Here is a 27,094-nt window from a genome sequence, read left to right as displayed (position 1 = left end):
GAGTCTCATGTGCTCCCTGCATGCAGCCTGCTTCTCCCTCTGCCTGTGTGTCTGCCTCTCTCTCTCTCTCTCTCTCTCTCTCTCTCTGTGTGTGTCTCATGAATAAATAAATACAATCTTATAAAAAAAAAAAAAGAAAAAGAAAAGGATATTTGGTACTAGTATGTTGAAACCAAAAATAAAAACAACAAAGGATTTTCTCTGGTCATTAAAACAGAGAAGCCAAAATAGGAAACAGACTTTGCTACATCTGTTGGGTTGGATAAGTTTTTCCCACCATGAACGCAGAAGAAAATGGATGAATTCTGTTTTTGAATATGTATAAATGATTCTCTTGCTGTAAGTTATTTTAAGAAGAAAAAATTAATTGAACAGTCATGAGCATTATAACATGTTTTGAGAATTGTTCTAAAGTACAAAGTGGGGCACCTGGATGGCTCAGTCTGCAGAGCATGTGACTCTTGATCCTGGGGTCTTGAGTTCAAATCCCATGTTTGGCATAGATATTACTTAAAAAAAAAAAAAAAAAAGGTTAAGCACAAAAAGTGTAAAGATTGTTATTTCCAAACTCGACTGTTCAACCAAATGACACAATCTGCACATCTTTTGTGAATATTATGAAGGTCACTGATGGGACTTAAAGTTGATAACATGAAGCCTGAGGAGAAAATATCTATTTGGGGGATGCCTGGGTGGCTCAGTGGCCTTTGGCTCAGGTCCTGATGCCGGGGTCCTGGGATCGAGTCCCACACAGGGCTCCCCACACAGAGCCTGCCTCTCCCTTTGCCTGTGTCTATCATGAATAAATAAGTAAAATCTTAAAAAAAAAAAAAAAAAAGAAAATATCTACTTGGAAAGTTTAAGACAAAACTTCTTTTATTCAATCTGTTCTATTTAGTTCTAAAATAAATTGTGTTTGATTCCTTGGAGAAAAAAAAATTAAAGTTCTCTGCTTCAAAAAATACCTTCAAGAAAGTAAAATGAAGGCACCTGGGTGGCAAAGTTAGTTAAATATCTGACTCTTGATTTCGGCTCAGGTCATGATCTCAGGGTTGTGAGATTGAGCCTCCTATCAGGCTCTGTGCTCAGCAGGGGTCTGCTTGAGATTCTCTCTTTCTCCCTCTGTCTCTCCCCCTCCCAAGACTAAAATAAATAAATCTTAAAAACAAAACAAAAAAAGGGGCAGCCCAGGTGGCTCAGCGGTTTAGCGCCGCCTTCAGTCCAGGGTGTGATCCTGGAGATCTGGGATGGAGTCCCATGCCAGGCTTCCTGCATGGAGCCTGCTTTTCCCTCTGCCTGTGTCTCTGCCTCTCTCTCTCTCTCTCTCTGTCTCTCATGAATAAAAAAAAAATAAAATAAAAATTAAAAAAAAAAAAAAGGTAAAACAACAATCCACAGAAAGGGAGCAAATACTTTCAAATCATATATACCATAAAGAGACTTCTATCCAGAATATATAAGGAATTCTTACCAACTCCATAATAAAAACACGACAACATAAAAAACACTCAAATAATCTGAAAACATATGGAAAAAAAGCACATGAAAAGATGCTCATTATCATTAGGAAAATGAAAATCAATACCCCAGTGAGATGCCACCTTGCACCCACTAGAAGAGTTATAATAAAAAAGGCTGGTGATAACAAGTGTTGATGAGGTTGTGGAGAAACTGGAGCCTTCCCAATACTGGCAGAGACATAAAATGGTGCAGCCACTTTGGAAAACAATTGGTCAGTTTCTCAAAATGTTAGAGACCCAGCAATTTCCCTCCCAAGGGAAATGAAAACAAATGTTCATACGAACACTTGTACACAAGTGTCCATAGCAGCACTATTCATAATAGCAGCAAAGCAGAAACAACAAAACATCCATCAAAATCGGTAATGGATAAACAAAATGTGATATGTTAATAGATAATACAATAGAATCTTAGTCAGAAATACAAAGCAACAAGGCACCTGGCTGATTCAGTCAGTAGAACATGTGACTCTTTGATCTCAGGGTTGTGAATTCAAGCCCATGTTGGGCATGGAGCCTACCTAAAAACAAAAGAAAGAAGAAAGAAGAAAGAAGAAGAAATATGAAGTAACAAAGTACTTCTTAAGTATATCCTTATATCCTACAACAAGGATGAACCCCCAAAAACATGGTATGTATGTTAACTCTCTAAAAAGGAGAAGACTACAGAGAAAGAGTAGATCAGTGGTGACCTGGGCAGGGTGAAAAGAGAATGACTGCCAAAGGGCTTGAGGCAACCTGTGGGAGTGACAGAAATGTCCTAAAATTGGACTATAGTGATATCTACACAACACTGTAAATTGAAGAAAAATCACTGAATTGTTCACATACAATGAGTAAATCATATGGTATGTAAATTAGAAGGCTATTTTAAAAAATCTAAGACACATCAGAATAAAACTTCAGAATATCTAGGATAGGGAGGAAAAAATAGCCACAATCCTACATGACTTAGCAATAGCATACAGCAGGAAGACAACGGAAAACATTGTCAAAATGCTGAGCTACATTAGGCTCAACTGTGAAGAGTCAACTGTCATTCCACAGTGCCATTTTCCAACATCTGAGCACTGAGGCCATACTCATAGATGCCAGTGAAAACACAACCAAACTAATTACCTCAACAACTAGATTCCAGCAAACTCCTGATATCAAAACCAACTTGTCTTCATTTCATTTAAAGAAAGATATAGAATACCAAGAAGTAGGAAGCATATAATCAGAATTTTAATATATGTAAACAAATTTGTTTTCTAGAAGTTCTATGGGGCCCTTTTGCTGCTTTTTATCATGGAGAGGCCAACACAGAGGTTTCAAACATCATGAACTGAAGCGGCTTTCCCGCCAGAGGGAACTCAAAGAGACAAGACGTATTTCCTTTTCCCTTGACAGGAGCCAGATATCTAAGATTTTTTTCAGTTCACTAGCTGAGCGGAGAGACAAGGCAAGAGAAACTTCAATGATCACACACAACAAAGAAGACATGGTTTGCAAAAATAGTTTGGAAAAGACACAAAGGTCAGCCCCAATCCTCAATAAGCAAAGACCACCAATCCCCAAGGTGTAGGAGAATTAGGTTTCCAGAGTGAGTCAGTCAGCTTGGGCTGCTATAACAAAAATAACACAAACTGGGGCACCTGGGTGGCTCAGTGGTTGATTGCCTTCAGCTCAGGCTGTGATCCCGGAGTCCTGGGATTGAGTCCTTCATCGGGCTCCCTGCACAGAGCCTGCTTCTCCCTCTGCCTGTGTCTCTGCCACTCTCTCTGTCTCTCATGAATAAATAAAATCTTAAAAAAAAAAAAATAACAAACTGCATGGCCTGAGCAACAGACTGATTTCTCAGTTATAGAGACTGGGAAGCTTAAGATTAGGGTGCCAGCAGATCTGGTTTTGTGGGAGAGCTCTCTCCCTGGCTTGGAGATAGCTGCCTTCCCATGTCCTCACATAGCAAAGAAAGGTCTCTAGCTTCTTCCACTTATCCCATTGTGGGGGCTCCACTCTCATGACCTCATCTAAACCTAATCACCTCCGAAAGGCTCTGCTTCCTTACACCATCACAATGAGGGGTGACTTCAGTATATGAGTATCAAGGAAACAAATACTTAGTCCATAACAGAGTTACCACAACCATAACAGAATGTATAGTTTCCAAGAAAAAAATTACACAACATACAAAGAAAGAAGTATGGCCATTCACAAGGCCTATTACCATTTCTGAGGAAACTCTAATATTTTGATTATTTGTCAAAGATGTTACACCAAAATCTTAAATATATTCAATGAGCTAAAGGAAACTATAACAAATAACTGAAAGGAATAAAAAAAAAATGAACAAAACAAGAATATCAGTAAAAAGACAGAAATTATGAAAAGAAACCAAACAAATTCTAGAGCTGAAAAATACAATAACTGAAATGAAAAACTCACCAGAGGGATTCAACAGCAGATGTGGGCAGGGAGAACAGAGAATCAGCAAATTTGAAGGTAATATCTTTGAAATTACCCAGTCTGACAGGCAGAAAGAAAAAGAAAAATGAATACAGCTTAAACAATCTGTGGGACACTATCAAGCATCCACAAATGTATTACAGGAATCCCAGATAGACAAGAAAGGGGCAGAAAAGTAATCCGAGGAAACACTGGGCTGAAAACTTCCCAAATCTGATGAAAGATATGAACGTACACATTCAAGAAGCTCACCAAACACCCAGGAGGATAAACTTAAAAAGATCCACACTGAGATACATTATAAAGTGTTGAAACTCAAAGACGCAAAAAGAGTTTTGAAAGCAGGAAGAGAAAAGTGACCTGTCACATTCAGGAGAGTCACAATAAGTGGTCCAATGTAATCAAGCAGCCCCCAAGGAGCTGGCTCACCAGCCTGGAGAATGGAGCCATACTGGAGACTCAGCACTGGGGTCTCCAGATTAGGCGTGCAGCAGTGGCTGTGGCCAGGCTGGCCTTGGTGAGTTGAAGTCCACATTGCTGAGCCCCCTCATAACTTCCATCCCTGTTACCATGGCCACTTTGCTCATGGGCCCACTGGGTTAGGAGATGCTGGGGAAATAGGCTGACTGGTACCCAGAGAACAGGTCATCTTATCCACATGGTTATCACAGTCCTCCTCTGCTGAAGAGACTGGTGGAGCATTCACACAGGTTACATCTTTGCCTCTTGTCCCACTAGAGAAGTGTATCCACATACTTCTACTCTAGACCTCCTTGTCGTGAAGTTTCTAATTGTGTTTCCTCCATTCCCCAAACATCCAGCCAAACCACTGGCCACAGTCAAGCAGTATGCAGTTGACCTCTGGCCATTCCTCCTTCCAAGGAAATGGCTGAGCAGAGTACCACATAGTGGTCACCAGTCTTAGGAGAGGACTCTAAACACTTCTGCCCATAGCATCTTGGTACTGCATTTACCACAGAACACAACGTGGTCAATCACTGGATGGGGTAATACCTAACCCAGCTTTACTTACGTAGAGAAGAGACAGAACGAAATCAGTTCCAATATTAGGCAGTGGTCTCTCATGGCCAGCAGGTCCCCCGGCAGCTGACACAGGGCAACTGGCTTATACATATCCCTGTAATGCTGCAGTTCATGCCCCCTCCAACCCCCTGCAGTCTGAAATACGGAAAGCTGCGGGTGTGCCTGAGAGCCACTGACATGTATGCTTGTGTAGGACAAGAGTACCGGCTGAGCTTGTAACAGGGAAAGCTATTTCCCTACTAGGGGATAAACTGGCATAGGCTGTGTGTTCCAGCCCTAAGACCCATCCTCATGAGGCTGAGAGTGGGTCAGAAGACTGTATACACAAGACTACTCACCCAACACAATGATTTTCCAGGTGCATAGACTGAAGTTCTGCCCCCTGAAAGGATTTCCCTTCACCACTGTGGACTTCTGGGTGATGCCTCCATATTGCACAAAACCATCTGTACCAGGCTCCACTATCTTCCTCCTCAGAACTGGCTATGGGGGGCACTCCCCATGTAGGAAATGCACCATAGGGGCAGGCTCAGAGAATGCAGTGCAGCAGGAGTGGGGGCCGTGGCATTTGAGCTGACCTGTCATGTGACCTAGCCTGTGCTTTCAGAGCCTGCTTGAGCCTTATCTCCCATATCCCACTGTCATTGGATGATGGAGTGTCACTGTGCATGCCCCACTTTATAGTTGGTGGGTCACACAATATTCACTTCACGAAGAAAAGCTCAGATTGCATGATAACTGGTGGTCCATGGTCAAGCATTCAGTCTCTACAAAGGTCCAGTAGCAGGTCAAGAGCGGTTTCTCAAAAACAAAACAAAACAAAAACAAAACAAAACCAACCAACCAACCAACCAAACAAACAAAAACAGTTATCCATAGAAGATGGTAGGACTTTGCTCCAAAATCCCACACACATGCACTGTGACTCCCTACAAAGGTCTGCCAAAGGCTCCAAAGGGCACCTCTGTCTACTGCAAACACTTTGAGTGCTATTGGATCATGTGGCCCAAGTGGCAACCTGGACCTGCTGCAGAGCCTTCTTGTTCTGGGCCCCACTCAAAGGTTTCAAGTCACTTTGTAAACTGGCTGGAGTATCACACCCAAATGAAGAGTATGTTGCTTCCAAAATGCTAAGGGGCTCACCAGGTACTGTGTGTGTCTCTCTCTCTCTGTTAGATTTTATTTATTTGAGAAAGAGAGAGAAAAAGCACGTGTGCACCTGTGTGTGCAAGCATGTGTGATGGGCGGAGGGGCAGAGTGGGAAGGGAGAAGGGAGAGAATCTCAAGCAGACTTCCCACTGGGTGTGCAGTCCAATATGGGGCTCATTCTCATGACCCTGAGATGGTGACCTGTGTTGAAACCAAGAGTCGGCCACTTAACTGACTGAGCCACTCAGGTGCTCCAACTGAAGAGCCAGGTGCAAAAACTCTTTCTTCACCTAGAGGAGATATTTCAGCAAGCCCTGCTCACTCCACTGGATTCCCAGAAATCTCAATGAGAAGGGAAGTCCCTAATTTTGTCAGGTTTCTTTCGTACCCTCTGACATGCAAACATCTTTCCAATGCATCTAGAGTAGCTGCTAATTCTTACTCGATCCAGTCTGCATGGTGTAAGCCATGTCATAGACCAGCACGCTATCCTGTGCAGTGAAAGCCAGTCAAGGGCCCTCGGACATACACTGTGACACAGGGCTGGAGAGCTGAAATATCCCTGATGTGGGATGACGCAGATGTCCTGCTAGATGTGCGGCTGAAAGTAATCTGACTTAGCTGTCCTGACAAACAGCACAGAAAGAGAACATTTGCCAGACCGACTGCAGCATTATCAGGCTCCAGAGAAGGTGTTGTTTGGCTCAGGCATTTGGAACAGCAACTACAGTTAGAGTACCAGCTGGTTAAGTTTAGGACAGTCCACTGTTTTTTCCCAAGATCTGTCTTTTTCTGCAAAGTCGAATAAGTGAGCTGATGGAGATGAAGTAGGGCTCACTATTCATGCACCCTTCAGGTCCTTGATGGGGTGCTGATCTCTTAAATCCCTCCAAGAATGGCTTACTCTTCTAGGTAGTCTGGAGGCTTCCACTTGGCCTCTGCCACCAGAATAGCCCTTGCTGCCCCGGTCAGGGAACCAGCATGGGGTTCTGCTAGCTGCTGAGTGTGTATATTCTAATTATGTGCTCCAGTACCAGGAAAATAGCCCTGGAGTGGGTTCAGGGCCTACTGGGCCCACTGTGAGGCAGACCTGAGCTAAAACTCCACTGATCTCTTGACCCCCCAGAAGCCCCTACTCTGAATGGTATGTTACAATCAGCAGCAGTTTCAGCATCTAGTAGTCTCAAAAAAACTGAGTCCTGCTCCCCAATGCACAGCCATCCTGCTTAAATGCCACAGGTCTCTGGGAGTCAGACTACTGAGATTGTTGCTTTGGCTCTTGTGCATGATGGTGACCATCCCCACTTGTCTTCAGTGACCAAGGGCCACCACCTGGCCCTGCCACCTCAGAATCTTGTTATCCCTGCTGTAGTCCCACCGTCCCTTCTGGCCTACAGACAAGAAAGGAGCCACCCAGAACCTCAAGGACACTGGGGCCCTTCACAAATGCATTTCTCACAGTCCTGGAGGAAAATGTGTCCTCTGGACCACACCAGGTGGGCGAGTGGGTCTAATGTGGTAAGTCCAGGCTACCATTCCAAAGTTCACGCAGTGTAGGCCACTCTTCAGTGTGCATGTCACCCACTGGCCAGAACCCTCTCCGACCCCAGGTGCTGTAGTACCAAATCTAGCATCTCTCCCATTCGTTTGGTCCTGTCCCCTGTTCGGTCCTGTTCCCTGCTGCCCCCTCCTGTGATAGCTATTCCCACACAAGTCCTGCAGACTTCTGTCTGTGTTTACTGGGAGCATCATGTGGTACTTCCACAGGGCTGCATGCCTCCTGCATGTGATCCATGCGCTCAAAGATGACACTCTAGATCTCATGTTCAGAGATCCTGGCCCTGCAAACAGGAGCTCAGGGTTTCTTTCAGAGTAGAGACAGAAATGGTCAGGACATTTATGGGGCACCCTGAACTCATCCGTTCCCTCTCCTACTTTGTGCAGGGGAGTTAGGAGCAGTGAGCAAGTCTCGTTACTATGGAGAAATGGTCACTCAGAACCTTACCTTTTAAAGTGAGTAGGGGTGTCCCATGGTGGCATTCAGGCATGTCTAGAGCCAAAGGCCATGCAGTAGTTCCCTCTACACCACTGGAAATAAGAGTCAGCAGCACCTTTAAATCTATTCAGGTTAGAAATCCCAGAAACTACAGAATATGTTCAGAAAACACCCATTAGACCTAGTACCAGATTCCATATTTATCAGGGTCCTCCAGACACATATCATCTATACAGCAAACATAAATAACATCCACACATATGACACGCATGCACACACACGTGTGGAGAAGGGGGAGAGAGAAGGAGTGGGAGAAAGAGGAGGAGGGAGAGAGAAGGAGGGAGATAAAGAGTAGGAAGGTGAGAGGAAGAGGGAGAGAGAGGAGGAGAAAGAAAGGAGGAGGGAGAGAGAAAGAAGAGGGAGAGAGTGGAGGAGGGAGAGAGAGAGAGGAGAAAGGTGAGAGAGGAGGAGGGAGAGCAGAGAGGAGGTATGTGGAGACAGGGAGGATCCCTCTTCCTGAAGAGCACCGAGGACACCCTGTGTTTCCAACCTGGGACTGTGGGGAAGGAGAGCACAGAGGTTTTCAGATGGAGTGCTGTGACCTGGTTACTGGCTGGGCTGCCGGGAGGCAAGGGAGGGGTGGGGTGGGGTGGGGTGGGGTGGGGAGGAGTTGGGGTGGGGAAGAATCCTAAGAGGAGAATAACAGATCTCAGCCATGAGAATGGAAGCCATGGCAGCAGGGGCTGAAGGTGCTGGCTCTGCGGGAGGGTCAGGGGAGGCCACGCTTCCGGCCCCATCAGGTGCTGCTGGCCCCAAGGACACCAGGATGGAGTGAGATGTGAAGGGGTGGCCCTTCTGAGACAATGGGCTCTCCTAGGCACTGGAGGTGTCCGACCCCACAGGGAAGTGGTAGGGCAGCCATCGGGGGTAGAAGGATCTGATTCTCTTCAATTCAACGGGAGCTTCTCTGGGTCACCATTTAAATTCTCAGGAAAAGCAACACAACACGTAAGACTAATGGCTCTGATACTTCAGGTTAGTTAGCAGTTACCCTCATTTCCCAGTGGGAACCCTAAGCAAACAGCAGGGGTTTGGGGGTTGTCACAGCAAATATGAGAGCAGCCTTGTATTACTCTTCCTAATTTCCCATTAAAGCATGGATCCAGGTATAGAAAACAGCCAAATGGTAAATCAAAAGAGACCACTTGGCCAAAGCTTGATCTATTGGACAGATGAAGCCATATGTCTGTTTTACCCAACTTGGAGTCTGGAGCCACCAGCCCCATGACCCCTGCAGACACCGTACATGCACCCTGCCACTTCTGTTTCATGGTGAGCTCTGATGAACATGGCAGGACCTGCAGTCCGTGGAGGGCTTTGCTGTGCTCCTGCTCCTCCACAGCTCGGCAAGCGGCAGAGCCCCAGCTCAGCACACTCATGTGGAAGCAGGTGCTCACTGACCTGCATCTAGGCTCCCATCCACTAGGGTGCGGGGCCATTGCCCAAGCGTGAGGACGGCATTTTACCCGCTGCATCTGCAGGGCGCCAGCGCTCCTCTGAACAACTGCAATAACTTAAAGAGAACACAGCCCAGAGCTAATCCTCAAAACATAGCAGTAGGAACTGAACACAGATACTATTCTAAATAAGTATACATTGGTCTGCTGAAAAAGATACTCCAGGATATGCTGTTTGGAAAAACAGAAGACTGGCTAAAAATGACCAATTCCAATTGTGTGTGGTTTTATCCCTACAGGAAGCCCTTCACTCACTCCTGACCACCTGCCCATCTGGGGACGGTACCAGACGCCACAGGTTCCCCCTCTTCCCCGAGACACCAGCTGCAAGTCCAGGGGTTGCCCCCACTGACCCCCCGGCTACAGACCAGAGGCTCCCACGGCTCCTCCTTGGGTCCCTGAACTTGCTTGAGTGGCTCAGATCTCAAAGAAACGTCCCATGTTACCAGCTTATTATCCAAGGCTGTGATCCGGGGCCAGCCCCGGGGCAGGTCACTCTCTCCAAGTCTCTATGTGCTCACAAGCCCCAAGCTCCCCAAGCCCATCCTCCCAGGTTTTCATGGGGCCTCATGACAAAGGCGTGATTGATTACATCACTGGGCATTGGTGACTGATCCCCTCTCCCCTCCCAGAGGTCGGGGCGGGGGGAGGGGACTGAAGTGTCCAACCCTCTGCTCCCAGGGTTGGGTCCCCTGGCCACCTGCCCCCATCCTGAGGGGCCACCCAAGGTCACCTCCTCCACACTCCCTCAGGGGCTCCTTATGAGCACCAGGACACCTCCATCGCTCTCCTCACTTGGGGAAACCCCAAGGGCCTTAGGCACTCTGTGCCAGGAGCCATGACAAAGACACACACGTACTTCGTGGTATAAACCACGCGATCAGAGAAGGCAAAGTAAACACACGTATTTTCCCTGGGGACAAAGAGAAGAGATAGGAGCAACAAAATTTTAGAACTTGGAAACCAGGCAGACTTTGCAAAACCAAGAAAGTAAGCTGTAAGGCCGCAGTGGCACAAGCCAAGAAATAAGCCAGGCTGCAGTGCAAACCCCCTATGGGGAAAAAGATCAGGGACCTCCAAAAGCTGGCGTGAAGTTGGGGCTCACAACCCAGCAGACTCAAAGTTCATTTAAGGAGAGCTTGGTGAGATTGCCGACCTCACGAACCCCGTGCTGCTGGGCCCCACTACCATCTGGCCACCACTTCCTGCTCTGCTGAAGCAGGTGTGGTGAGCTGAGAGCACGGAAATGGGAGGTACATCCCTGGCCCTCCCTGTAGGAGGTTTTCCAGCAAACTCTGAGAGGTAAGAGGACAGCAACCCAGAGAGAAACAACAGCTGCTACTAAAAGGAAGATTAAAAAAAAAATCTTTGGGGATCCCTGGGGTCGAGGCCCACATTGGGCTCCCTGCATGGAGCCTGCTTCTCCCTCTGCCTGTGTGTCTGCCTCTCTTTCTGTGTCTCTCATGAATAAATAAATACAATCTTAATATATAAAATTAAAAAAAATAAAAAATAAATCAATCAGAAATCAAAAATATCACAAAAATGGAAGGGTAGCAGGAAGATAAAACCTTAGAAACAAGAAAAAAACATGGAGAGAGGAAAATGAGAATGCTATGAGAAGCTCAGTACAGGACGCCTGATAACCAGACAATGGGAGTTCCAGAAGGAACACAGTTGACCACTGAGGGGAAGAGCCCCACGTCACAGACAAACCCGAAGGCTCACAGGGACCCACTTGAGGACCTGTGCCAGCAGGAGATCCCCCCCGCCCAGGGGTCCATCAGCTGGTCTGCGGAAGCTGTCCGTGGTGGCCGTGCACACCCCTCCAGCTTGGGCTTTCACACTTGGGTGCTCCTTGCATTTTCCTATACTGCTACTTTGCCTATTTAAAAGCTCCTATAAGTGGTGCTCTGTAGTACGCACTTGATTTTGTTTTGTTCCTGTTGCTTTCGGGGGGATCCAGGTGGGTCTGTGTGGATATGACCAGTCAGCCTGATAAAATCCGTGTACTGCATCACAGTCAGTAGGGACCACTTACCTGCCCAGCCCCCTGAGGAGCAGCCACCACAGCTGTTCATGACCATCAGAGCTCGTCCACACAGTGGGCTTGGTCACAGGGTCTGCACATCCTTGGCCTGGCTAGGTCCTGCCAGTGGCCGAGCCAAGTCACATCCATGACAGCAGCAGGAGACTTCTTGTCCTGACCCACACGCTGACTGGCCGTCAGTGTTGTTTCATCTATCAGGGGTGCCAGCCTCCCTGTCATGGGCCTGCGTCATTTGCTTCAAGACAAGAGCATGTGCCCTGGCCTCCCTGTGCACATCCCACCCCTACTGGCTTGGAAGACGGATGGCAGCAGCTTTGGACGCAGCCACGGGGCCCAGCGCATTACCTAAAGCCTTCTACTTCTACCTGCCTGGGACACCGACAGACGCTTATCCTACTCTCCAATCAACGGCCACAGCCCATTTTTCTGTCGAATTGGCTTATTCCCATTTTGTCATATGAGTTCTTTACCTGGTTGGGTGTGAATCCTTTGGTGGGAATAGGGGCGGATGTTATAAGCATTTTCTCCTATTCTCAGGTTCATCTTCCCCTGTCCTTTGTTAAAAGAACATTTCTAAATTGCCAGATTGTTCTCCGAAAGGATTACACCAACAGACATTCCCAATAGCAGTGTGTGAAAATGCTTATTCACTGTCCTCTAGCCGGTACTGTGTACCCTTCCTTTAATTCTTATTAATGTCATCACCGAAACCTGAATTTCTGTTATTCCAATGCTGATGTAGAACCCCTGTGGAGGGCTGGGGTCAGATCTGCTCTGGGGTGCCACCTGGCAACCCACACTCCATCCAACTCATGTCTGTGTACTTTGCCCCGGGCCCCCGAGTCCAGGGGAGGATTCTCTGTGTGCCACTTCCAGGTGAGGGGAAGACAACACTGGAGATTGGGTGGCAGGCTTTCAGGGACCAGGCGTGGAAGTGACTCACATCACTCCTGCCCACAACTTGGTCCCATGACCCCGGGGTGGCATAAAAGGCAGAAACTGCCCAACTGTGTTCCCAGGAGGAAAGCTCACAAAGGGTTCATGACCTCCCACTTCATCCACCACAAGCACCCCTCCTTAGGTTAAGCACCATGGTACTGCCTGGCTTTTCACGCGCTCTCTCCCTTGGGCACATGGAGAGCCCAGAGGCCCCAGGACATAGGATAACACGGCAGGCAGACTGTAGACACAGGCAGGAGGACTTGGCAGTCTTCTATGAAGCCCTTCTGTAAAGGGATGTGTAGAAATCTTAAAGGTGCTACTCTTCCCACTAACACATCTACTTTATAAATGCTATTTTTCATTGACAGTTATTTCTATAACTAGATCATGGGTTCATCATTGCATTTCTTAGACGAACAAATCATCTTTTCTTAGTTTCTTAGTTTTCAAAAAATGCAGGAATATTGGCACACATCATACACAAAAACAAAAGCTCCTTGGGGTCCCTAACCCCAATCCCCCCAAAAGAGTGGGGGGTCTCTGAGGTAGAAGATTGGGAGTGGCTGGTGTGGCAGCAAAAGTGGCAGCTCCTGGAGCCAAAGTGAGTCAGCTCAAACCTTGAGGCTACATGGCCACGCAAAATAACAAACTTAGTATGCATGACACTGAAGAAATCACCAGCCTCTGGGCCCATTTCCCCCACATGATTAAATGCGGTAATCTTCCTTAATCACATAAAACTGAAGCTCTGCACCTGGCACACAGTGTGCCCCCCACCAACGCCTAATCGGTGTAACCGTGCACAGCATGACCCGTATGTCTGAGACACTCCCTATACCTGTCAGCCATGTCCAGGTCCGATTCCATCTTGTCCAGGCCTCTGGTGATGCTGTCCAGCTGTTCGCCCTGATGGTGGAGGACTCGGGCTGTCTCTTCTAGGCGCTTCTGAGAACAGGCCATCAGACCTGTCAGCTGCTTCCCCTTGGTCACAGGGAGCGCTGCCTCTGGTGGAGACAGCAGCAACTCTCTCCAGAAATGCTCAATGATGCTGAAGACTGCATTCCGACTGGGCTGCAAGGAGCTGAACCAGTGCTTGAGGCCGCTGTTCTCCAGGATGGTGATGGAACTGAAGACAAAGTGAGAAGCTTCCTTCTTTATCTCAACCACACTAGACAGCGGGAAGCTGACCAAGGTCTCCCCGGTTTTATCAGTCATAAATCTCAGGGAGCGAGAAGTTAATGAAAGCTTTCCAGGAACCCATCGCTTCTCTGGTTCTAAGTAGTAGGAACAAGGCCAAGAGTGCACGCAGATCTCTCTGCTCATCTGGCTCCCAAGGTGGTCTGTCCTACGGCTCGGCGTCAGCCACTCCGTCTCTGGAGGAGAGGGACAAGTTAGTGGGTGGGAGAGTCTAATGAGCGTCAGCACAGTTGGCCTACAGACACTAGGACAGTGGTGGCGAGGCTGTGCTTGGGCTGCTGAGCACACTGGGGACTCCTACCACCCAGACATGCAGGACGGAAGTCCACGTCACCCAAACCAGGGCCCACAGCCCGATGCCACTGCAACCCCAGGATCCTTCACAAGAACACTGTTTTGGCTGTGACAATCTCACCAATACACACTCCTCACACATTCCTTTTTTTTTTTTTTAAGATTTATTTATTTATGAGAGACATAGGGAGAAAGAGGCAGAGACATAGGCAGAGGGAGAAGCAGACTCCATGCAGAGAGCCCAACATGGGACTCGATCCTGGGACTCAGGGATCACGCCTGAGCCAAAGGCAGACGCCCAACTGCTGAACTACCTGGAAGTCCCTCCTCACACATTCCTACACTAACATTCTCCTCTTGAAATTTTTATCATAAAGGAAATAATGAAGGGAAAGTCTACACAAAGGCTTTTCCCTTCTTGCATGGCCCACAAATTCCATAAAGTTCTACGTAATTATCTAGCTCTACCTTCAGTTTTATACAGTTGTACATAGTGAACATATACCATCCACATCTAGTTTGCACTTTTTAAAAAAGATTTTATTTATTTATCCATGAGAGACACAGAGAGAGAGAGGCAGAGGGAGAACCAGGCTCCACGCAGGGAGCCTGATGTGGGACTCGATCCTGAGACTCTGGGATCACACCCTGGGTCGAAGGCAGATGCTCAACTGCTGAGCCACCCAAGCATTCCTACAGTTTTCATTTGTTAATGAAATATGGAAACCCAGGAATGACGGAGTAAGACAATCGTTATAGAACACTATGTCTGTCCCTCTCACTTAACCAGATGAGCCAACAAAGCTAGGAAAGGAAGAGGACCTCGTACAAGGTCAAACCACAAGTACAGGGTGTGGAATTGGCTACAACTAGGCTTGGAAATACCTTGTGCACCTCACATCTGGGCAGGGGGCCACCTATACTGGGGCCTGTCTTCCACTCTCCCGCATCCCCTGCTGCATACATGCAGTTACGGCACAACCTACTTACAAAAATGAGAGAATGAATCGCTGATGTTATCTTTTACAATACTGAGAAATGTGGGCCTTTGCAGCATGGCCAGAGCCTCAGGGAGTCTCTGAATCGTGGCCACAGGTGCCAGGCCCCACATGCCACGTGGGGCAGCTGGCAGGCAGGACTTGACTCTGACATCATCCCTGGCTCCTGGAGCTCAGCATCTACTGAAACCCTATGAATTTGTCCACAGAGTTATACTTTTAAAGACCGAGACCTCTAGTGACGGCATCAAACAAGAAAAGCTAGGCAAAACACAAAAGAGCTTGCATGGTATGGAGCTTCCTCATTATACAGAATCCGAGAGACTAGAGAGTTGGCAATGCATCGCAACACTACCGATGCGCCTAGTAGATGGCAAGCTCACAGCTCACAGTGTGAGCTTAGGGGCCTCTGCAAAGAGTCCACAAACCCACACACCAGACCTTCGGAATGGAATACCGAGTCACCTTCCTACAGGGCATGACCTGTGGGCTCTCACAGGAGTCTTCTGGCCATGCTGGGACGGTGTGCAAGTCTACCATCTGGGGCAGTGTGGCTGCCTTTCCGCTGTGACCATGTCTTTCACTGGACAGAGGGAACTGGAAAGCAAACGTGTCTTGGTCAGACTTCTCCCCACACCTGACATTGAAGCAAATCCAGACTACAGAGTGCTGCCAGCCCGGGGCCTCTGACAGCACAGACCTGCAAGGTCCCTCGCATGAGACCTGCCAGTGCTGTTGGGCCACCAGGCCACAGGCAGTCATTCAGACTGTCAGAACCAGGGACGACTATTCAGTTTTGGGTGTTTCCCAGTTCAAGACCAAGGTCGGAGGCTGGATGCCTGGGCCCCACCACCTGAAGATGGCCTGACCCCGGTCCTCCCGGCTGAAGGGAGCCTCCTGCCATTCAGCCACCTGACCCCCACACAAGTCTCCAACCCGCAGAGAGAGTCGGGGCATCGAGTGGTTGGGGGCCTGCTGCAGCATGGAGGCTGAGTCCCTACCTCCAAGAGTCTGTGCCCCTCGGGGCACTTTGGAGCACGGCAGGGTCCGAGGACCCCAGTCTGCCACATATGTTACCATTGTGGAAAGTCACTTCGCCCTCTGGGCCTGTTTACCCACCACTAAAAACCGAAAAGGCAAGGATAACATCAGCTCTAAAATGCACTAGGATTCAAAGAGGAGGAGAAATGAAACTTCTCACTATGGATTCCAGGAAAAAGCAACAGGAGAAAGCTGTGGACAGCACTCTGCCTCCCACACATTTCCATGGCGTCTTCCTAAACAGACGGAGTAAACAAGGGTGAAGTGGAGAGCCAAAGCAAGAACAACATTCCCACACCCTCCCTCTCCCTGAGCTGCAGACTCACCTGCCACACCTGTCCCCAGATGTCCTGCCTGCCCTTGCCTGCCCTCTGTTCCCCACTACCCACTGCGGGAAACAGGGCCCCACTGCATACGAGGCCGCGCCTGGTCCTGTGCCCTTGATCACGACCCCTTCCAGCAACATCAACCTCTCCGTTCTTCCGACACTAGGGCACACTATTTTTCCAAAGGCCAGACGGTATCTTAGGTGTTGTGGGCATGTGGGCCCTGCTGCCAGGGCGCAGCTCTGCCGCTGGACAGTGGAAGCGGCCAGGGACAGCGCAGAGACAGAGGGCTATGTGTGGCCATCCTTGTTCACAAAACTGAATTCACAGCCGCACATTTGCCCTCCTTGTCCTGACCCTCTCATCAGTTTGCACAGATGCTTTAAGGTCTCCATCTTAGAAGAGACCAGCGCCGCCCCCCCACCCCCTTGCCACAGCCCTCTCTGGCTACCGCTCCTCCAAGAGACACCCACTGCGGCTCCCACCACCAGGCCTCCCACCCCCAGACAGGCTGCTCCCCACTGCTTACTGATGCTGCTCTGCCCAGGCCTCCCCAGGCCTGCAGGTGGCCAAATGCAATGCCCACATGTGTTCTAACCCCTGTCCGACACAGCTGCCCTTCTGGAGACAGCGGGCTCCTTCTCTGGTCTCCCACCCTCCCCACCCCATGGCCAGCTCCAGGGGAGCCCCCTCACTCCCATAGCAGATCCTTCCTTGACCACGCAGCACTTGCCACAACCTCCAGGAGCCTGGGCATGTTCCTACATGGTGACAGGCTCAGTGTACACGTCAGGAGGACGGTGCCTTGGGCACAATGCCAGCACACCATGGGCACCCAGTAAACACTCACTGACTGAACCACCTAGTGACATCACACGGAAACACTGACTGTGTTCACCGTGGATGGCTTTCTTCCTTAAGTGTGCTGACCTGGGTCTTTGATCCATGGTGTATTCCTGGAGGCCTTGTTCAGTCCTTGCCTATTATAACCTGGAACCCACATCGACCTGCACTGACCTAGGGCCTGAACTAGGGCATGGAGCTGAAGTAGGATGGGAAGATCTTGGTGCAGGACTCTGAGGGATGCTCAAGGGGAGACACGAACCGGCACGTGGATGGAGTGTGCGGCATCCGGCATTTTGAACCACATACTATTGTACACGGATGTCTCCTAGTGCTTGCACCGGCCTGTGCCCTGGGTGAGACTCAGCATCAAATAAACACCCTATTTTTAGTCAGTTTCTAAAGTAACAGAACCAGCGACATTTTACACAAGTTCCAAGGACTTCTGAACACAAGGAGGTCTGGAGGCAGAACAGTGGCAGCAGTGTCTCCTGGTGCCGGCAGCCACCGTTTCCATTACCTCCATCTCCTGCTCCTCAGAAGCTCCCACTTACAACCCGGGAGGTGCCAGTGTGCTGCTGGGGTGTTTCAGGGCCACACTGTGGCCGAGTCACATGACACACACCAACCTCCTCACTCCTTGGAGAGAAGGAGCAGTCTTCCTTCCTGCTGAGGGCTGACTGTGCAAGCCCCCTTCTGCCTCCATGTTCTGACTCCATAGGTCCGAGCGGGGCCCGGAAAATGTGCATTTCTCATAGTTCCCAGGCAATGCCAGGGCTGCTTTCCAGGCGCCTTTGAGAGCCACAGCCCCATCTGTGCAGTGCTGGTGACACGTCTAGAACCAGAGGGCCACCGTGTGGACACAGCACGAAACACGGGGTCTCATTTCCTACCCTGGCTTGGCTGCCTCCACCATTCTGGGGAGCAAGTGGACCTGGTGGCCCAAAGCCTCCTGTTTCTGAGGTAACTTAGTCTCAATGACCAAGCCTCAGGAGCCAGAATCCAGGATTCTTCCCAGGAGACACCTATCTGAATTCCGTGTTTCTCCCAAGAGGCAAACTTTAAACCACATTTTCTAAATCTTCAGACAGTTATAAACGCTCTGCTTCCCAAGCTTTTCCTAACTGCCTCCTGGTGATCTGCATTCAGCACAACTGAAACCCAATAATTAAGGAAGATCTAGTCAATCCACGGTAAGATGTGGACAGTATTGGCTCAATTTTTTTTTAAAAAAGATTAAAAACAGCAAAAGCTTACATACATGTTTCCATACGTAAGAAATAGGCGGGAGGGGGTGTGTACGATGGGGGGAGAAAGGAGTGGAAAATACGAACGAATGCACAAATGCCTGGGAGGACAACTGTATCTCAAAGTCCCATCTAGGGAGGACTATGGGGGTCCCTCTCCCCACACACTGCTGTCGTGTTCTCCTAGATGGGCACCTGCTGGTCCCTGAGGAATTCTGCCTGGGAAGCAGCCTTTCCTGCGGCTCCACTGCCCCCCTGTCTGGCATTCTCAGCTCCCACCGTGGACCCTCTTCGCCCTGATGTCAGACGCTCCCAAACTCATTCTCCTGGTCCCTCCCTCCTCTCTGCCTCTCCCTCCTCGTGGTCCACCCTGTTCTTCAGGGGCAAGAGTCCCACTCAAGCCCTGCAAAGCTCAGAGTCCCAACACCCCCAGGCCTTCCTTATCACACCTGCGAAGGTAAACACAGTGGTATCTTCCTCGTCTAATAAAGGGGCGTCCTCTGCCCCCCCTTTCACTCAGAGGGTCCCTTTGTTCAGGAATGATGTAAGCCCACATCCATATTTTACAAGGCACAGTCACCAACTGCCACCTCAGAGCTCTAACACATTCCTACAGAACTGAGTCAGGAGTGTCTCACCAGGTGCAAGATGACACAGGCGCATCTGCTTTTCCCTCAAGGACCTGAGTGCTTTACCAGGTGTGAGGTGTGTGAAGGCCTGCCCACTCTGCGTGCCTATCATCTGCAGAGCCCTCACAGTAAGCAGCCCGCCTTCTTTCCTTCCCTCCCAACGGGGTTAGGCTGTGTTCCCAGGACACTTTCTCTTACGCGCTCAGACCCTTGCTGGTCAGCCCCACCCAGGCCCCCCCATTCCAATCCTGCTGGAGTGCAGCCTCAGAGCCTCACCTTTGCTCCCCCAAACTCGCGTTTCAGGCCTCTATTCCCCACCAGCCACTCATCATCTCCTTAGGTCGCAAACATCTCTTCCAGGTCCCCAGCATCCCCTTGGGTCCCCCCACATCCCCTCTGGGTCCTTACCATCCCTCTGGCTCCCCAGCATCCCCTCAGATACTCCGTATTCCACCGTATTCCGGCCTCCAAGCCCCGCAAAACCTCCTCTGCACCCCCCCAGCCCCCCAGCCCCCTCTCCAGCCTCCCCGCCCACGCCCACGCCCCACACCGGCACCCCCCCCCCGCCCCGTCCACCGCCACCTCGGCAGCCCCTCCAAGCGCCGCCCTTTGCCCTGCCCCCGGGACCCCGCTGTCAGCCCGGCGCACGTCCCACGAGCTCCCCCAGCCTGGGGCGCGCTGGCAGCAGAAGGGGCTGTCCCCGAGGCAGCAGCGGTAGGCAGGGCGGACCCAAGGGACGGCCACAGACTCCGGGAGCCGCTTACCTGAATCACCGCAGGTGCGAACGCGGCGAGACTCGGGCCCGACGCCGCCTGACGGAGGGCTGCGGACCGCTCTCGCGCCCGAGCAGAAAGACGTCCGCGGGCTGCTGTGCGCGTGCGCCCAGGGCCCGCCGCGCCGGGATCCCTGCTCCGGCCGGAACTGGGGCCGCGGTGTGTGGGTTCTGCTCGGCCGCGCTGGGCCGACCGCGGGCTCCGAGCTCCTGTGCCGCTCGGCTTTCGCTCCGGCTGGCACCGAGGCTGTGAGCTTCCGGTCTCCGCACTAGCCTCTACTCCGGAAGTAGTTTTAGCAAGTACTTCCTTTCCCCGCCCGGCTTAAGGAGCCGGGAGCCGGGAGGCGGGAGGCGGGAGGCGGGAGGCGGGAGGCGGGTGGCGCGTGGCGCGTTCCCGGCCCGTGCCCCTCGCTGGGTCGCGGGGGCCCAGAAGCCGGGGCCCTCGCCGCTCTCCCGCCCCGCGCGGGATGGACCGGGAGACACGCGTGTTCGCCGAGAGCCACTTCCGAGGCCTCCGGGGGCGCCCAGCAGGCGGGGTGGGCGCGTCCCCGGGCCGCGTGGACTTCATCGAGGGGCCTGACTCCTTCTCCTACGCCGACTTTTTCAAGGGCTACCTGCTGCCCAACGTGCCGTGCGTCTTCTCCAGCGCGTTCACCGAGGGCTGGGGCAGCCGCAGGCACTGGGTGACCGCCACGGGGAAGCCCGACTTCGAGCACCTGCTCCGCCAGTATGGTAGGGGCGGGGCGCGCGGACGCTTGGGCGGGGGCGTGTGGCCCCTCGGGGAGGGGCGGGAGGGGCGGGGTGGGGGCGGGGGTGCGTCCGTAGGGCTCACGCCTCCGCGGGCAGTGGCCTTACCCTCCGGCCTTGCCCCTGGCCGCAGGAGAAGTGGTGGTCCCCGTGGCCAACTGCGGGGTGCGGGAGTACAACTCCAACCCCAAGGAGCAGATGCTCCTCCGCGACTACATCAGCTACTGGAAGGACTACATCCAGGGGGGCTACTCCTCTCCGCGCGGCTGCCTCTACCTCAAGGACTGGCACCTGTGCAGGTAAAGGCCGGATGCTGCTTCTGTACCTCACACTGAGCCTTGGATGCGCCCAGCTTGCCCCCTGGGAGGTGTGCAGTCCTGGCTCCTCCAGCGTAGCGTCCGATCGCAGGGCCCCCAGCTGGGAGCCCCGGTGGGCCGAGGGGACCACCTCTCCCGGCCTGTGTGCCAGACTTGTGCTGGCCACCCCAGGCCTCTGATTGGCGGTGGCAGCGGCACCCTTCTTGTCGGGTGCTGCGCTTGTCCGCTCAGCTTAGGCCGGTTCTCACACCCTGGCTGCCGCCCGTCCTGCACAGCCTTGCTTTGCATACTCAGGTTCTTTCAGCCACTGTTTCAGCAAGGCGGTACCCAGCCTGGGGAGACTCTCCATCAGTGAACAGTGACTCACTGACTTTAAGGAAGCTTTCCTTCTTGTGCTTGGTCCCCACCTACTCACCCTGCTCCCGCGCCAGGGGGTCCCATGATGGGGGCTCTGGGACACATGTCACACCCTCATGCAGCCTCACCCATTGGCTGCATTCCTGCTCTCAGAGGGGGTCCTTGGGTTTTGTGCCCATTCCCCTACCCAGGGCTGTGCTGGCCACCCCAGCCAGCTGGCACAGGACACACAGTAAACGCTCAATTCGTGTTGTATAAATGAGCCAACAATTGAATATTTATTTTTCTGATGTGGAAACTAAGGCTCAGCATGCTAAAGGGAGTCTGGGTTCACTTCCTTATGATTCTCTGGATCCATCCAAGAGTGCACCTCACAGATGCTCCCTGCCACGCTGCATGTTTGGCATGGAGAGCTGGCCAAGGGACAGTGGTCTTGGCCCTCAGGGACTCCTATTCTAGCACACATAGGGACTCCTAGACCCAGATGCTCCTGCATGGTGGTTTTGGGTTTCCAATAAACAAGAAGTGGGTATTTGTGTGTAACTGTCTTTTAGGTTTTGCATGGGACATGGTTGTCCTTGAAACTTATCCACTGTTTATTTGAAGGTCAGTTTTGATTGAGTATCCTGTATTTTCTCTGGAAACCCTAGAATACACAGCAGAGGAAGGCTGAGTCAGGCAGGCAGAGGTGGCTCTGGGAGTTTTGAAGGATAAGCAGAAGTGTGACCAAGGCATGGAACAGAGAGATCGGCATGGTGTTTTGGGGATCTCCCCTGTCATGACCTCTGGCCATGAGGATGTGTGAGCTACTCCAGAGCCTGTTCCAACATGTCACTGGGAGAGCTATGCTCTCCCTTGGGCTGATGAGCTCCTGTGTCTGGAGGCCCGTTGGTTTGGTTGTGGGGATCAGGCTCTTGGACCAGAGGAGTAGGGAGTTGAGGGGTAGGGGAGAGGGACCTCGATGGATGGACATGGGCCGATGGATGGACATGGGCCGTACTGCCTGGGCCACGGGTCGTGCATCCACTTGATAAGATTCGAGGGCACTGGCGGGGTGAGAGTATAGATGAGGCCACAGGTTCTGGAAAACAGCAAAATGCAGATGAGGCACTTAAAGCCCCAGCTCAACCAGAGGCTGAAATCCTGGGAATGTTGCAAGAGTGGTCTGGAATAATTGGGTTATGGGGTGCTGCCTGCATGGGTCACCCAAGCTGCGTCACAGCACCGGCAAAGCTGGCTCATGTGTTTATGACTGTGGTTCGTTCTTCGGATGGGGCTTAGGTGGGGTCACGGGCTGTAGTGGCTGTGGTCTGAGATGGCCCCACTCAGCCTTACTGCAGGCACCGGCTCCAGAAGGCACCTCAGGGTCATTCACTCGCTCTGAAACTTGCTCTCCCGTGTGTTGGGGGCACAGGTGTGGGGAGGTGAGCACTCCTGCCAGAGCCTTGTGTCACTCCATCCAGGGACTCCTTGGCAGAGGATGTGTTCACCCTGCCCATGTACTTCTCATCTGACTGGCTCAATGAGTACTGGGACATCCTGGACGTGGATGACTACCGCTTCATCTACATGGGGCCTGCCGGCACCTGGTACCATTTGTGCGCCACCCTCCTTCCTGTGCCTCGTCCCTGCCTGCCTCTCCCCCACACCCTCCCCTACCCCGTCGACTCCGGGAGAGCCTCTCTAAGATGCCCAGTCCGTGGAATAGGCTGCCAGGTGTTCCAGTCCCCAGCCTCCTTACTCACTGCCCCTGGAGCCTCTGCTTAGAGCCCTTGTGTTCTCAAGTGGGGGAGGTAGGACCCTGGGGCCCATGTCCGTGGCCAGCCTGTGCTGAAGAAGCAGATCGCCTCTGAGCCAAGAGGCACCAACAGGAGGTTTCACACAGGTCACCGTTCCATGCCGACATCTTCCGCTCCTTCAGCTGGTCTGTCAACATTTGTGGGAGGAAAAAGTGGTTCTTCTTCCCTCCGGGGCAGGAAGAAGCCCTGCGCGATTGCCACGGTGGCCTGCCCTACGATGTGACCTCCCCTGCACTCCTTGACAGCCAGCTGTACCCCATGCGCGAGCACTGCAGCCCACCCCTGGAGGTCACGCAGGAGGCGGGCGAGATGGTCTTTGTGCCCAGCGGGTGGCACCACCAAGTCCACAACCTGGTAGGGTGGGCACACCCCACCGCATGTGACTGCAGCGTGGCCCAGACAGGTCAGGGAGATGCCCTGGGGCCCCACTGGTCTGACCCCCACCCCAGAGTGTCGTCTGCCCCTTGGCCTGCCCGGTAGCCCTTCTCACCCTTGGCACGTCTCAGATGCCTTTCCAGAGAGAGGGCCAGGCCCACCCCCTCCTGATCCCACAGCAGACAAGCTACCCTCTAGGAGAGCCTGGGTATGGGACGGACAGGCTATGGGCAAGGGCCCCCGTCCCAGCCTCTGTTTCTTCCCCTCCCTTCCATATTTCTTCCTGGGCAGCAGTGGGTAGTTACCAGCCCCCTGGGATCCCTGCTTTGGGTCAGCTATGGACTCAGGAGACACCAGCCCCCTCTTCATGCTAGCATCCACTGGGAGACAGTCGGAAGGACCTCTGGACAGTGGTGGGCATGGTCTGGTATGGACTTATGGGGACACCCATGCCCCACCTTTTTCAGGATGACACTATTTCCATCAACCACAACTGGGTCAACGGTTGTAACTTGGCCAATATGTGGCACTTCCTGCAGCAAGAGCTCCGTGCTGTGCAGCAGGAGGTCAGTGAGTGGAGGGACACGATGCCTGACTGGCACCAACACTGCCAGGTAGGGTAGCCTGGAGGGGCTCTCCAGAGCTGCAGTGGAGGAGGGGGGAGAAGGGGAGGCTCAGCAGGACCAGGGCTCGGGGGGCAGGGGGGGTAGGGGGAGGCTCAGCAGGATCAGGGCTGCAATGGGAGTGGGGGGAAGCTCAGCAGGACCAGGGCTGTCCCCACCATCAGGGATGGACCACTCTTTTTTTTTTTTATTATTATTATATCACCATTAATTTATTGGTTTTGTACATTTACTGTGGTTATATCAGATTTTTTTTAATAAATTTATTTTTTATTGGTGTTCAATTTACCAACATACAGAATAACACCCAGTGCTCATCCCGTCAAGTGCCCCCCTCAGTGCCCGTCACCCAGTCACCCCCACCCCCTGCCCTCCTCCCCTTCCACCACCCCTAGTTCATTTCCCAGAGTTAGGGGTCTTTATGTTCTGTCTCCCTTTCTGATATTTCCCACACATTTCTTCTCCCTTCCCTTCTATTCCCTTTCACTATTATTTATATTCCCCAAATGAATGAGAACATATACTGTTTGTCCTTCTAGGATTGACTTACTTCACTCAGCGTAATACCCTCTAGTTCCATCCACTTTGAAGCAAATGGTGGGTATTTGTCTTTTCTAATGGCTGAGTAATATTCCATTGTATACATAAACCACATCTTCTTTATCCATTCATTCGATGGACACCGAGGCTCCTTCCACAGTTTGGCTATTGTGGACATTGCTGCTAGAAACATCGGGGTGCAGGTGGGATGGACCACTCTTAAGATAGTTTGCAGTCTGGGCCCTACCCATAGTCAGCAGATACTGCTCATGCTCTGCTCTCCTCTGGCCAGGTCATCATGCGATCCTGCTCTGGGATCAATTTTGAAGAATTTTACCACTTCCTCAAGATCATCGCTGAAAGGAGGCTCCTCCTCTTGGCCAAAGGGATGGGCCATGGTGAAGTGGAGGACAGTCAGGACACTCGGCTGGGCCGCCAGCAGGCTGCTTTTGATGTCAGCCGGATTGCAGAGGTGCTGGCATCTGTGGTGGCCCACCCCGACTTCCAGAGACTGGACACTAGCATGTTCTCTCTGCAGCCAGAGGAGCTCTTGCAGCAGCTGGAAGAGGTCATGGTCACCACCGCCTCTCTTTAGCGAATGCAGCCTGGATCAGGCGGAACCCTGAGGCACCAGCCTGGGAGGCAGGCAGTCTGTTCTAGTGTCGCTTCCAGAAATAAAGCTCAGTGCTTCTGTGTGGGCTCGGACATGTCACCTTCCTGCTGAACCATTGTTGTCTCAAGTGTCTCTTAAAGGTCTAGTACTATCCTGCCTGTCTTTTGGCATCCCTCGGACTGTGATGCCTGTGCAGAAGATTCCGCTTCTTGTCTTCATGAGGCTCAGCCAGAGTGCCTTGGATCCAGTGAGGGGGGTGGAAGGTAATGCCAAATGAGATTTGCAGCACAGAGGCCTGGAGTGTGCTGGGGACTCCGGAATGGGGGCGGCATGTGGCTGGGATAGTTGATGCCCCCAGCCTTCTCTGAGCAGAGGCCAGCATCCGAGCCAGTAGGCTTCCCATCCATGGCGGGGTGAGGCAGCTGGCCTGCCTGGCAGGGCCCCCTCTGCAATGGGACCACATTTGTGCTTGCCTACATCTTCCCCTGGAGCAAGCTTCTCCGTGTAGGGTGTAGACTTGGGCCCAGGGCAACCCCTAGACCAGGGCCTCTGTCTGTATCCTAGAAGAACCACTATTTATGTAGAGCCTGCCTTCCCTCTACTGGCCTGTGCCTCCCCTGCCCCCTTGTCCCCTGCCCAGGGCCCTAAGCCAAAGAGGTCTATTTGGTCAGGGCACCAAGCCAAGCTTCGTACCTCGTCCCTCAGGCGGTCCCCGGGCATCATGGGTCTGTCATTTTCAGGTGCCACTTGGGGTCTGCTGGCACCAGGGATGCCATCTCCCTCTTGCATGTGACAGTACTGCCTTTGTCAATCTGGCTCTGAGTCCACCCTCATGGCTGGGGACCCAGCAAGGGCCAGGACCTTGCCCAAGGTGTTCAAGGCTCCCTGCAGGCCCCCTCCCACCCTTCACATGGTCTGGCCATGTTAGGTGACCAGCAAGTTCAAAACCACTCTGCACACATTGGCCCTACCCAGCTTCCTCTGCTAGGAGAAAAGGCACCATTGCACTCTGGTCCAGTTTTTGAAGGGCATACTTACCTGCAGCATTCAGCTTCCACTCCTCGCACACCCATGTGCCACTCAACAGTGACAGTAGTAGGGCTCTTCAGAGACATGGTACCCCCAAGATATATCTAGAGTGAGAGAGTGGGGTCTGGTGAGTGAGATCTGTGAGGCAGGCCACAGGCTAAGGACCCAGGGGAGAATGGATGTCGTGGTCTTGGCCCAAAGCCTGGAAACCCAGGCAGCGTCTGTGCGTTGTGGTCTGGAAGCAGAATTGCTTCCTTGGGAGACCTCTGCCCTTGCCTAAAGGCCCCCCACTGATAGGATGAGGCCCACCCAAAGTGTAGAGGGGAATCTGCTTTATCAAGCTGTGTGGAGTTCAGAGCTAACCACCTCTGAAGGATGGGGTCACGGCTGCATGGAGACTGGCATTTGAGTGACTGGCGTAGCACTGGTCTGGCCAAGCGGGTGTGTAGAGCTGACTGACAGTCACTCCCAGCACGTGCTGGAACTCGGCAGGTGTGCTGCTCTGCTCCATGCTGCCTCGACACCCAGCAACCACTCCTTGCACAGCAGCCATGGACAGTCCCAAGGCCGCCCTGCTCTTTGCACTTGCCCCAGACAGTTGTGTCTGGACATGTGCCTGTGTGTGGCTCATGTTCACCCCTTGCTCACATGTTCTGTCCCATCAGCCTCCACCACTGGCAG

General features: G+C 51.9%; 2 protein-coding genes across 25 annotated transcripts in view; one reads left to right on the top strand and one right to left on the bottom strand.

The window, feature by feature from the left end:
- Positions 1–20,279, bottom strand: part of SNAP47 (synaptosome associated protein 47) — a 51,615-nt gene extending 31,336 nt beyond the window's left edge. For 16 of the 23 annotated variants that reach the window (XR_012011211.1, XR_012011212.1, XR_012011213.1 and 13 more), the window contains exons 1-3: positions 20,006–20,251; positions 13,505–14,039; positions 3,948–4,028 (exon numbers count right to left, since the gene is read on the bottom strand). Coding sequence is in view for 10 of the 23 variants with exons in the window: in XM_072784654.1 (XP_072640755.1) it covers positions 3,948–4,028; positions 13,505–13,989 (566 nt within the window). In the remaining 13 variants the exon portion in view is untranslated. Of the gene's footprint in view, positions 1–3,947; positions 4,029–13,504; positions 14,040–15,620; positions 15,753–20,005 lie in introns of those variants that run through there. The other 7 variants (XM_072784657.1, XM_072784658.1, XM_072784660.1 and 4 more) reach the window with 4 other exon arrangements.
- A 76-nt stretch (positions 20,280–20,355) lies between these two features.
- Positions 20,356–25,476, top strand: JMJD4 (jumonji domain containing 4). Of its 2 annotated transcripts, none has more exons than XM_072784662.1 (6): positions 20,356–20,745; positions 20,894–21,059; positions 22,898–23,032; positions 23,320–23,587; positions 24,076–24,222; positions 25,064–25,476. In XM_072784662.1, the coding sequence occupies exons 1-6, from the start codon at positions 20,481–20,483 to the stop codon at positions 25,364–25,366; spliced, it is 1,284 nt and encodes a 427-aa protein (XP_072640763.1). In that variant the 5' UTR covers positions 20,356–20,480; the 3' UTR covers positions 25,367–25,476. The 2 variants fall into 2 exon arrangements, with proteins under 2 accessions (XP_072640763.1, XP_072640764.1); XM_072784663.1 differs by having other exon boundaries at positions 20,357–20,745; positions 22,898–23,023.
- The last annotated feature ends 1,618 nt before the right edge of the window (positions 25,477–27,094 follow it).

The sequence above is a fragment of the Canis lupus genome, chromosome 18, assembly GCF_048164855.1.
Source record: "Canis lupus baileyi chromosome 18, mCanLup2.hap1, whole genome shotgun sequence".
Classification (NCBI taxonomy): Eukaryota; Metazoa; Chordata; class Mammalia; order Carnivora; family Canidae; genus Canis; species Canis lupus.
The sequence above is the reverse complement of the archived record's forward strand: the minus strand, read 5'-3'. Positions and strand labels throughout refer to the sequence as shown.